Source organism: Salmo salar, chromosome ssa01, assembly GCF_905237065.1.
Source record: "Salmo salar chromosome ssa01, Ssal_v3.1, whole genome shotgun sequence".
In the NCBI taxonomy this organism is placed as follows: domain Eukaryota; kingdom Metazoa; phylum Chordata; class Actinopteri; order Salmoniformes; family Salmonidae; genus Salmo; species Salmo salar.
The window spans coordinates 141,520,033-141,532,924 of NC_059442.1; the positions used below are offsets into that span (position 1 = coordinate 141,520,033).

The following is a 12,892-nucleotide window of genomic DNA, read 5'->3' on the forward strand; positions in this document are numbered from 1 at the left end:
GTTTACATGTTGGTGTTTTTTAATCATGCTGCTTGATACACTACAGTAGGCCATATCTCATGTAAATTAGGAATGTTCTCATCTTTAATTGTTTACATGAGCAAACCAGTAAACATGGCAAAATGACGAACTCCCTGGATAAGTATACGTGGCATACAGCGCTCGGTAGACCAATGCTGCGTTCGGGTGCTAGTCTGAACTAGGAAACTTAGACATTTTCGACTTGCTAACTAGTTGAACGCGGCACTTGTACAGCTACAACCACGCAGCAATTCGGACATTTCAGAGTTTCCTAGTTCCGACTAGTACATGAACGCTGCCAAACGAGGGGCTAGCGTTGCAACGCGAAGCATTGTGGGGCAGAGGCGCATTTGTGACAGGGAAGAATTGCTCAAGTAAATATCTTAGGCAGAGGAGTTCTACATTAGCTAATATTACCTTCACGTTGATAACGTATAGCACTAAGCCTCAGTATCTATCGTTAGACATGGGGCAGGAGGAGCTCATGAGTCAAGCTGAAGATGTGGCAGACCAGGTAACTTCCTTGTTTCTAGTTAGTTGTTAGCTATCGGTACCTTACAGTCAGATTCAAAGGAAATCTGGGTTCTTAAGTTACAGTACCTAGCTAGCTAGCCACAGCTGCTTGAGTGAGTGACTCGTTATAGCTTGATGGCTAATATTACTTGCACAACTAGCTACCTACACGCATTATTTGCTGTTACTGTAAGTAAGTTACCTAGCTACATGGTTTGGCAACTACGTTAACGTTATCACACGTTAGCTATCATCATGTAGCTAATAGCCAATAACTGCAGCAGTACAAAAGTGCACAAATGATTGTCCTCTTGTGCTTTTCCTGCTTGTTGTAGCCAGATCCATCCATACATGGTTCTGGTTGTACTGTTAGCTACCTAGCGTTAGCTGCCTGCCAGCAAATATTCAAATTAATAATGTCCGGTTAGCTAATGGAACTCTGGCCACATAGTAACAAACGATAGTTGACGTTAGCTTGCTAACTTAACTAACGCTAGTTGACTGTACTGTAAGTTACCTAGTTGATACATTTTGTATTGCTTGTTCTGGTGGCCTTCCAAACTAATTGGTAAATCAGTCTCAATGAATCCCTCTGCAAAATGTGTGTTTGTAAACCTCGACGCCATAGGTTTTATGGCAAGTCATTTTCTGAAAGTTCCTATTTAGTTTTAATCGCAATTCCTATTTATTATTAATCACATTGCCATTGTGAGATGGTACTGTGGTTGCTCAATCGTGTGTTGGGCTTATATTGCCAACAACATGGAGGGCTTTGCAGCTTACCTCTTGTGGCAAGGGCCTATTACATGTGGTTGGTTCTATTGAATTGTTCCATCTCTTTTAGCTGAAATGCAAAGAACTGTGCACATTGACTGCCCCACAGCCATGCCACCACACTCAGTTCTTACAATGGTGTGTGTGTTGTGTAATGTATAAGAAAGAAAATGTGAACATATTATGGTCTTGTATGCCCTTACAGTAGGTCTAGCTTGTGGTCCTGTGGATAAAATTGAAATCCCCTTGAAATGCTCTGGTCTATAAGGGGACAGTGTCAAGAACCCCATAGTTCAGGTTACATGTATGTGTTACCCCGTATGAAGATTACACAGGAAGTTATATAATGCAAGCCTATCATGCTGTATTTCCTTCGATAGGAAGTTACAATATTTCAAGACCGATGTTATTTCAAATCGCTCTAGCCTATAGCCTAGCTCTAACCACGTGAGCTTTTTCTGTTTACTAGGCCTGTTTGTTTTTCTTTACACAGTTGACATACTACACAGTTGACATACCCTAAGGATATACATTCAGTGAGCGTGTAACCATAGATTAGAATACAATAGGATCTCTGTGAGTGTAACCTAGTCTTGCTACTTTTGTGAACTTTTTGAATTAGCACCAGCTAATACCAAATATTTGGTTTACCACCAGGTATATGACATGCCCAACTCCACTGTCCACCCCTTTGACATTTTAAGCTTTGCTGTAAAATAACCTACATCTGGAAATGTACACCTCAAATTGCTGTGCCATGAAACGTGGCTTAAGGTAGGCCTGCCCTACACTTTCAAAGGCACATTCTTCACTAATAAGCTCTAAGAAAACAGTTCTAGTCTAATGTAGGCTACTCCACTATGCTCCATATCTAGGCTGTCACAACACCTTCTACATCCTCTGATTGGCTGCTAGGCCCTCATGTGCCTTTATGAATGGTCAAGTTTGTTTTTCATGGCTCGGTGCCCCGGGTAGGCAGATTCTGTACATTTTAGACCATTCCATTGGTCCTTAAGTGAAATCTCCACCCATCCGGGGGACCGGGCCACGCAAAATGAACTCGCCCACTGACGTGGGAGTTGTTGAACTGTGATAGGCTGCCAAGACCAGGCAGTGGTGATGTGGACTGTATGGTGGGAGGGGTTGTGGGATGATTAATGTTCTTCTGCTGTACGTACTTTAGTAGGTAGAAGATGATCAGTTTCAATGTATTGGAGGGAAGCCAACAGAATGGAGGTTTAGTAAATGTAGGGCCGTTTTTTTTTATGTTGCAATCTATGTGAGCAGGGGTTTATTTCACACATAGTGGTTGCAAGGGTCAATAACCTGACACAGGATATATTTGGATTTGCAGAATTGAAAAGTTTGTAATGTAGTACTTTACTACATTGAGACTGACACATAAGTGTGCTTTTTTTCTATGAGAGCCTGTTTTAGTCCATCTTCCTAATAAATATCCCTTCTTCTTACCCCACCTCAGTCCCTGCTGAAATGGTACCAGCTGTCCTACGCTCTGTCTATTGTGCCATATTGCTTCTGGAATGCCCTTGCATGTTATCTCATATGGTTTTCAGTATATTTATTTCCTTTTCCCCATTCCGGTAAAGCCAGTAGGAGGACTTGCACTCAGGCTAGAATTAATGGTGGCTGGTGCATAGAAAACATTTCTATAGAGTTCAAAAAAGGTCCTCACTCCAACCATGAAAAGGAATAACCCAATAATAATAACCCAATAAAGTCGAGACAAATAATATACTTAATTTAATCCATGCTCAAGGAGTTGCTAGGGCGCGATGATCCAAGTAAAGTCCCCCTGGGCAAACCCTCCCCTAACCCGGATGACGCTGGGCCAATTGTGCGCACTCCTATGGGACACCCGGCCACGGAAGGTTGTGGGACAGCCCGGGAATGAACCCGGGTCTGTAGTAACGCCTCTAGCACTGCTATGTAGTGCCTTTGACCGCTGCGCCACTCGGGAGTCAATTTACATACTGTTTTACCACTCCATATGTATATACAGTGCCTTGCGAAAGTATTCGGCCCCCTTGAAGTTTTCGACCTTTTGCCACATTTCAGGCTTCAAACATAAAGATATAAAACTGTATTTTTTTGTGAAGAATCAACAACAAGTGGGACACAATTATGAAGTGGAACGAAATTTATTGGATATTTCAAACTTTTTTAACAAATAAAAAACTGAAAAATTGGCCGTGCAAAATTATTCAGCCCCTTTACTTTCAGTGCAGCAAACTCTCTCCAGAAGTTCAGTGAGGATCTCTGAATGATCCAATGTTGACCTAAATGACTAATGATGATAAATAGAATCCACCTGTGTGTAATCAAGTCTCCGTATAAATGCACCTGCTCTGTGATAGTCTCAGAGGTCCGTTTAAAGCGCAGAGAGCATCATGAAGAACAAGGAACACACCAGGCAGGTCCGAGATACTGTTGTGGAGAAGTTTAAAACCGGATTTGGATACAAAAAGATTTCCCAAGCTTTAAACATCGCAAGGAGCAGTGTGCAAGCGATAATATTGAAATGGAAGGAGTATCAGACCACTGCAAATCTACGAAGACCCGGCCGTCCCTCTAAACTTTCAGCTCATACAAGGAGAAGACTGATCAGAGATGCAGCCAAGAGGCCCATGATCACTCTGGATGAACTGCAGAGATCTACAGCTGAGGTGGGAGACTGTCCATAGGACAACAATCAGTCGTATACTGCACAAATCTTGCCTTTATGGAATAGTGGCAAGAAGAAAGCCATTTCTTAAAGATATCCATAAAAAGTGTCGTTTAAAGTTTGCCACTAGCCACCTGGGAGACACACCAAACATGTGGAAAAAGGTGCTCTGGTGAGATGAAACCAAAATCGAACTTTTTGGCAACAATGCAAAACGTTATGTTTGGCGTAAAAGCAACACAGCCCATCACCCTGAACACACCATCCCCACTGTCAAACATGGTGGTGGCAGTATCGTGGTTTGGGCCTGCTTTTCTTCAGCAGGGGCAGGGAAGATGGTTAAAATTGATGGGAAGATGGATGGAGCCAAATACAGGACCATTCTGGAAGAAAACCTGATGGAGTCTGCAAAAGACCTGAGACTGGGACGGAGATTTGTCTTCCAACAAGACAATGATCCAAAACATAAAGCAAAATCTACAATGGAATGGTTCACAAATAAACATATCCAGGTGTTAGAATGGCCAAGTCAAAGTCCAGACCTGAATCCAATCGAGAATCTGTGGAAAGAACTGAAAACTGCTGTTCACAAACGCTCTCCATCCAACCTCACTGAGCTCGAGCTGTTTTGCAAGGAGGAATGGGCAAAAATTTCAGTCTCTCGATGTGCAAAACTGATAGACATACCCCAAGCGACTTGGTGGCGCTACAAAGTATTAACTTAAGGGGGCTGAATAATTTTGCACGCCCAATTTTTCAGTTTTTTATTTGTTAAAAAAGTTTGAAATATCCAATAAATTTCGTTCCACTTCATAATTGTGTCCCACTTGTTGTTGATTCTTCACAAAAAATTACAGTTTTATATCTTTATGTTTGAAGCCTGAAATGTGGCAAAAGGTCGAATACTTTCGCAAGGCACTGTACTGTATTCTAATCAAGGCTCATCCTGTATAACTTTTTTTTATTATTATTATTTTTTTAATCTTTATTTTAACAGGGAAAACGGACAGACCTGGATCTCTTTTACGGCTGTGCCCTGTGTAAACATGTTGACATGTACAGTTTTAGGCATACAGACAAGAACATTTCAAACAAACAAAACAAAGACACAATTCAACAGAAACAAAGACACAATTCAACAGAAACAATCACAGACAACATCATATTGATCCTCCATAACATTTTTGAAATGGGCAAGGGACACCAGAGTGTCTAACTTAAGTTGGATCTGCAGTTTGTTCCATAAATAAGGTGCAAAGGAACTAAAGGCAGTCCTACCCAACTCTGTGGAGACCGCAGGAGTCTCTAATGTAATCCACATCTGTGGTCTGGTTTTAAAATGTGTATATCTAGTGGAAATTAATGATGATATATATATATATATATATAGAGGTAGTTTTAAAAGAAGTGCTTTATAAATAAACAAGAGAGCATGTTGCTCTCGCCTCACAGATAGAGGCCCAACCCACATGTTGATATAGGATACAGTGATGAGTTTTGTAACTATCACCCGTGATAAACCTGAGTGCACAATGGTAAATAGCATCCAGTGGTTTTAATGTGTTTGCCGATGCATGCATATAGAGAATATCACCATAATCTAAAACGGACATAAAAGTAGCCTGCACAATTTGTTTTCTATTTACGGAGGACAGACAAGCCCTGTTTCTGTAAAGGAACCCTATCTTGAATTTGAGCTTTTTTCCCAATTCAGTAACATGTTTTTTAAAAGAGAGCCTATCATCTAACCATACCCCTAAATATTTATATGCAGAGACCTGTTTGATTTGAGTACCATCCAAGCTAGTGATTACAAAAGTGTTTCTAACAGAGTTTAGACCTAGAAAAAAACATGACATTTTGTTTTCTTAGCGTTTAAAACAAGTTTAAGCTGTAAAAGAGACCCCTGGAGTCTGATTTTAGGATACTACAACTGCATTAAAGCTTGGTCCGCTGTTGGAGCAATAGAGTACATCACTGTGTCATCTGCATATAAATGGAATTTACAATATCTGACATCATCACCAATGTTGTTTATATAAAGTGAGAACAATAGTGGGCCAATTATTGAACCCTGAGGGTGTGCACAATAGTGCACACCTTTTCTATTCATATACTGTCTATACGCACCATTTTATTTATTTATTTATTTATTTATTTATTTATTTATATATATATTCTGGACTCTGACATTGCTCGTTCTGATATTTATTTTTATGTTTTGGATTTGTGCTAGAAACATAATTATTTTAAAATTAGCACCCTTATGTAGACCTAGCCCCACCCACATCCGTTCCACGCATGGAAAGGGCTTGGAGGCGATATATAACAATATGCATTTCATAAATATTCGAATAAAGTGTGTAAATAAGATGTATTAAACACGCCTGTATAACCACAATGAGGACATAGCAAGTTTTCATTAATCATTGGGTACATCATACGAAAAACAGTCATCTTAAATAGGGACATAATTCATGTTCAAATTCACAACATAACATACATAGGCATTTCATCATTAAGTCCTTTAGGAAATAATGTCTGGAGGGTGAAAATCCCAAAACATTCTCTTTTACTCAAGAGTATTATTAATATCACCTCCCCTGTCTGATATCTTAACTTTCTCGATGCCACAAAATCTAAAGGTAGAAATGTCATGTTTTAGGTCATTAAAATGTACTGCGACTGGATAATCCCTGTCGTTTCTCCTGATTGAACTTTTATGTTCACTAATTCTCTGTTTGAGAGAATGAGAGGTTTTACCTACATAGCAGAGCCCACATGGACATTTAATAATGTAAATAACATGGCTGATGGAACACGTAATAATGTTGTTTATTTGGAACCGTTTTCCTGTGTGTGGGTGGCAGAAATATTCACACTTCATCATATTGTTGCAATGTGCGCATCCTCTGCATTTATAGCTACCATTTGGAAAAGGGCGTAAAAGAGCCTGGCTAATTTTCTTTTGTGGCTGGCAGTTGGCATGTACCAATTTATCGTGTAAATTGCGACCTCTCCTACACAATAAGTGGTGGATTTTTAAATTCAGCCGGCAAAGCTGGGTCCGATGATAAAATATGCCAGTGTTTCTTGACCACATCTCCCACTTTTCGCGAGTTCAAAGTATGTGGTTGTGAACATTACGGAGTGTTCTTTGGCTTTAGCGGGTCTTTTTTGTAGCAGTTCATCTCGTGTTTTTCCCAATGGCAAATGAAGAGCTTCATCCACACATTGTGGCGAATAGCCTCTTAGAAACCTAATGCGCATCTCCGCTGCCTTTTCTAGATAATCCTCTGTGGAGTGACATATACGGCGCAGTCTGAAAAACTGGCTTCTAGGAAGTCCTCTTTTTAATGGCTCAGGGTGGAAGCTGTCCCCCTGTAATAGAGTATTTCTGTCTGTTTCTTTTCGATACAGAGTTGTAAACAGGGTTCCATTTGATTTCTCAATCCACATATCGAGGTAATGACCACGTTGAGTGTCACATTCAGTAGTTAATTTGAGATTGGGGTCAATGTCATTGAGTACTGCCATAAAATCTGACAGCTCGATGGCAATTTGAATGCACAGAAATACCGTGACACAATCCTGAGGTCCATTGTGAGGCTTACTGTGACCAACAGATGCATATCTGTATTCCCAGTCATGTGAAATTCATAGATTAGGGCCTAATGAATGTATTTCTATTGACTGATTTCCTTATGAACTGTAACTCAGTAAAATCTTTGAAATTATTGCATGTTGCGTTTTTATATTTTTGGTCAGTATAGATGGATACAATACTCAGTACAAATCTGAGAGGGCGGGGCAGGGGCACTGCTGGTGTGTCTGCACAACATTACAAACAATACACAAGGTCCAGTTCCTAATTTAGACCTTGGGGGTGTAGAGTTTTTAAAAGGAAGATCCATGTCCTCATTCACCCTGTTTTACTGTCAATGCTAGTGCCTGCTGAAATGTCCATGTAGTCTATCCCAAATGTAGGCTTAAATGTCCCTTTCTCTCTCTCGCAGTTCTTGCGAGTGACTAAGCAGTACCTGCCTCACCTGGCACGTCTGTGTCTAATCAGCACCTTTCTGGAGGACGGCATCCGCATGTGGTTCCAGTGGAATGAGCAGAAGGACTACATTGAGGCCACGTGGGGCTGCGGCTACTTCCTGGCCACCTGTTTCGTACTGCTCAACCTCACAGGACAGCTTGGTGAGCAAGGCTGGGATCATCAGCTTGTTTGTCATCAATGTTTTTATCTTTATAATCTGCATAGGTCCAGATAGGATCCATCCATCCATGCATGGATTGACTAATGAGTCAGTAGTGTGGTGTGGGCCATGAATGATGACCCATACTGTCTTTGAAGGCTGGGGAAAGATACGGGGATTGAAATAAGTGTGAATGCCACCCTTTTTGGGGAAGATGGGGAACAGACCGTTGTGCCGGTTCGATCCTAACTGTCCGTCATTCATTTTTTCTCCAACAGGTGGCTGTGTCCTTATCCTCAGTAGACATTTTGTACAGTATGCCTGCTTTGGATTATTTGGAATCATAGCTTTACAGGTGAGGAAATATCTAATATATTGCAATGCACCCCTCTGTGATTTTGGGCTGACAGAACTCAAATGGTTGACAGCCTAACACTGGCTATGTTCATGAATTTCTGGCTGTGTAATATTTCATGCTGAATTTATTTTTATTTTCTCTAGACGGTTGCATACAGTATTTTATGGGATATAAAATTTCTGATGAGGTAGGTCTCCCATTAAGTTTATAAATAAGATGTTTACATATTAAATTGAAAACATACATTTGACTTAAGTTTCTTTTCCATTACTTTACTGATTTACACTCACCGGCCAGTTTTATTAGGTACGGGGTTAGGGTTTAGTACCGGGTCGGACCCCCATTTGCCTCCAGAACAGCCAGACTTTTTCAGGGGCATGGATTCTACAAGTCGGAAACGTTCCACAGGGATGTTGGTCCATGCTGAAGCGGTGGCATCACGCAGTTGCTGCAGATTGGATGGCGGTATGCCACCGCCACCAACCTGTACCTTTGAAACTAGGCAAGACGGGTCCATGGACTTGTGCTGCTTCTGCCAACCCCTGACTCTGCCATCAGCGTGATGCAACAGGAACTGGGATTCCTCTGACCACGCAATGTTTTCCCACTCCTCAATTCTCCAGTGTTGGTGATCACGTGCCCACGAGAGCCACTTGTTTTTTTTTAGCTGATAGGAGTGGAACCGGTGTGGTGGTCTGCTGCAATAACCCAGCCGTGACAAGGATCGACGAGTTGTGCGTTCCGAGACGCCATTCTGCACACCACTGTTGTACTGAGCCGTTAATAGCCTGTTTATGGCTCGCCGGTTAGCTTGCACCATTCTTACAATTCTCCTTCGATCTCTCTCATCAACAAGCTGTTTTCACCCACAGGACTGCTGCTGACTGGATGTTTTTGGTGTGTCGCACCATTCTCGGGAAACCCTAGACACTGTCGTGTGTGTGAAGGGGGCCGTATCTGAGATGCTGGATCTGGAGTGCCTGGCACCGCTGATCATACCATGCTCAAAGTCGCTTAGGTCACTTGTTTTGCTCATTCTAACGTTCCATCGAACAGTAACTGGATGCCTGTCAGTATTATATAGCAAGCCACGGCCACGCGACTCACTCTGTAGGAGCGATGCATTTTCATGAACGGGTTGGTGTACCTAATAAACTGGCCACTGAGTGTATATTAGTGTTTAAGTGTCTTAACCTTGGGTAATATTTTCCTGTCTGTCCCACTAATTCTATAATCCTTTATGTTGAACTATGGATCCTCTTACACCCTGTCCCCTCCTTCCTTCCCTCACTCTCTCTCTCAGGAACCTTGCCCTGGGCGGTGGACTCCTGCTGTTACTAGCGGAGTCGCGTTCAGAAGGGAAGAGCATGTTCGCTGGCGTCCCCTCCATGGGAGAGAGCTCGCCAAAACAGTACATGCAGCTGGGAGGGAGAGTCCTGCTGGTGCTCATGTTCATGACCCTGCTGCACTTTGACCCCAGCTTCTTCTCGGTGAGTAGACCACACCGCCTTGTATCTATAGTGCCACTCAGGAGGGACTATAGGTAGAGAGGGAAAAAGCAGTATTATGCATTTTTTCATAAGTATGCAGAGATCAAACTGAGTTTGCATTTGAGGTGTTTCTTTGAAGATTATGCACAGTTATCTTAGTCTGTCAAATATCTAAAAACCATACTAAGTGCTGCATTCATTTAGATAGGTTCTGGTGCAACTGTTGTACAGTAGCATTGGTGGTTCAGACTTCTAACCCATGTGTCCCTTTCCACTCCCCCAGATCCTCCAGAACATGGTGGGCACGGCCCTCATCATCCTGGTAGCCATCGGCTTCAAGACCAAGCTGGCAGCCCTGACCCTGGTAATATGGCTGCTGGCCATCAACATCTACTTCAACGCCTTCTGGGCGGTGCCCGCCTACAAGCCCATGCACGACTTCCTCAAGTACGACTTCTTCCAGACCACGTCCGTCATCGGAGGGCTGCTGTTGGTTGTAGCACTGGGGCCCGGCGGGGTGTCCATGGATGAGAAGAAGAAGGAGTGGTAGGGAGAGGGGGATACACTTTTCTGGCCAACCACATCCACAGCAACCTCCCCCTCCGCCACTCTGTCTCGTCCTTTTGTTTTCTTTTTTCACATTTTGTTTTCCAGCTGCTGTTTTGAGTTCAATATGGTTGATACTGGATTTTTTTATACACCTATTTATGTCTGCTTTATTTTGTGGCAAGAAAAACCCCCAGCTGATTTTGAATAAATTGTCAAAGTGTAAGGTAACTAATGAGTTACAGGTGGAGTTAAAAAAAAAAAATGAATATCCCAATGTATTTATGGATGTTACCATAACCTTTTCAGAAATAACCTGTTTTTTGGGAATAGCCAAAAAACAGGCAAAGTGGTAAAGGTGTATCATCAGTTTGATTTGCCAATCTTTTCCTGCTTGGATGTTGGACTATCTGTGACTTGCTCATCATATCAATCCTGAGACCGCAGGCACTGAATACAATACAATTCTCCCTCACTCTAGGTTGCCATCTTTCCCTCGGGATGAATTGCGGGGGGTGTGTACATTGTATACTACTATTCAAAATGGTGGATTGACGTGTGCTTGATTTAATATTGAAACACAATTGCTAGCACCTGAAATCTTTTTGGGCACTTTGTACTGTATGTCTTGCGCAAATGCCTAGTAAAAACTAGTAACTGTATTTTAACAGGGCAATAGGGGGAGCTCAACATTTTGTAAAACACCATATTCTACAATCTAGAGAAGCAAGTAGAACTGGACAGTCAGTGATCACCCGACATTGTATTTGCTCATGTTTATGTTTCTATACTGTTTAAGAAAAGAGAAATAGTAAGTATTGATTTTCAGAAGTTTATATTGTATTTTTGAGTATTTGTTTTGTTTTTACGAGATCATGGCGAAGAAATAAAAATATCTGTTTGCTCTCATCTTGATCTCAAAATGGGTCTGTTTGTGTTTATAATTTAGATGGATTTAGTTTAAATGAATTAGTCCAGGGTTTTTATACTATGGTTTGGGACCCAAAGTGGACCATGAGTGGCGGGTCGCGAGTTGAGTAAACAGTTATCACACACTATTTCTTCTTAATGTGGGTCGTTCGAGGACAGTACATTTCTCATTTGGGTCTCTAGTTGGAAAAACTTAAGAACTTCCTGAATTAGTCTAATCTCTGGCTAAACTCACAACTAGGGTGGGACTTCTTCCCTTTCTGCTGCTCCCATTCGTTGACGCTCCAAAGGCAAAGTCACGTTTTCATTGGCTGTTGTTGCACACGAATTTTGATAAATCAAGTTCCAAATACGTTTGCATACGCGTTCAGTTCAACATAGTTGAGAAAGGACTCGAGAGAAGAGACTTCGTCATTTTCCTAGTCAAGATTTTAGAACGGTAAATAAATAACTGTAAAATGTCACTATTTTACATTATGTATTGGTCATGTAAAATTGAACGTTACATTGGGTCGCTGTCAAACATCGAAGAGACAGCTAAGGATCACATCGTGACTGCTGCTGATTATTGAGAAGTCCATGGCATCAAGCTAAATTACGTGCTACTGAAGGCAAGTACCCCTGACTGCAGTGTGCAGTTCGAGGCGGGGCTCAATGTGGGCGGAGTCAAACGTTTGACTCCGCCCACCCGTGTTTTTTGTATTTTTATCCATCAGAGGTTTGACAGTCACACACGTTTGTGCAAGGCACACGTTTAATACAAACGTATTTCATTTTTGAAGACCATAAGAAACATTATATAAAGTGGTACCAGCACATGTAACACTTTTTGCTTCATGCTATATTTGAGACAAGCTACTGATATTGTTGCAGTGAACAACAGACTTGTTATTTATGTCATGTACTGTTAAAATTGTGTTGATAAATATAACTTTAATTATATTATTTAATTGAGCATATATACACATTTACTACCCATCATGATTTATAAAGCTATTTACTCTCCTCATGAGAATGGAGACAGACTATACCATATAGACATACTGACAAGATGAATGTGCTTTAAACTCAGCAAAAAAAAGAAACGTCCTCTCACTGTCAACTGTGTTTATTTTCAGCAAACTTAACATGTGTAAATATTTGTATGAACGTAACAAGATTCAACAACTGAGACCTAAACTGAACAAGTTCCACAGACATGTGACGAACAGAAATGGAATAATGTGTCCCTGAACAAAGGGGGGGGTCAAAAGTAACAGTCAGTATCTGGTGTGGCCACCAGCTGCATTAAGTACTGCAGTGCATCTCCTCCTCATGGACTGCACCAGATTTGCCAGTTCTTGCTGTGAGATTGTTACCACACTCTTCCACCAAA

General features: G+C 41.5%; 1 protein-coding gene across 2 annotated transcripts; it reads left to right on the forward strand.

Moving 5' to 3' along the window:
- The first annotated feature begins 276 nt into the window (after positions 1-276).
- On the forward strand, positions 277-11,496 carry LOC106567022 (surfeit locus protein 4). Of its 2 annotated transcripts, XM_014135802.2 has the most exons (6): positions 277-535; positions 8,008-8,194; positions 8,472-8,548; positions 8,695-8,738; positions 9,855-10,041; positions 10,325-11,496. In XM_014135802.2, the coding sequence occupies exons 1-6, from the start codon at positions 488-490 to the stop codon at positions 10,589-10,591; spliced, it is 810 nt and encodes a 269-aa protein (XP_013991277.1). In that variant the 5' UTR covers positions 277-487; the 3' UTR covers positions 10,592-11,496. The 2 variants fall into 2 exon arrangements, with proteins under 2 accessions (XP_013991277.1, XP_013991287.2); XM_014135812.2 differs by lacking the exons at positions 9,855-10,041; positions 10,325-11,496 and adding an exon at positions 9,424-9,825.
- The last annotated feature ends 1,396 nt before the right edge of the window (positions 11,497-12,892 follow it).

Coding starts and splice junctions, on each gene's coding strand:
- LOC106567022 (XM_014135802.2), top strand. CDS start 488: ATGGGGCAGGAGGAGCTCATGAGTCAAGCTGAAGATGTGGCAGACCAG. Junction 8,195..8,471: donor CAACCTCACAGGACAGCTTG/GTGAGCAAGGCT, acceptor TTTCTCCAACAG/GTGGCTGTGTCCTTATCCTC. Junction 8,549..8,694: donor TTGGAATCATAGCTTTACAG/GTGAGGAAATAT, acceptor TATTTTCTCTAG/ACGGTTGCATACAGTATTTT.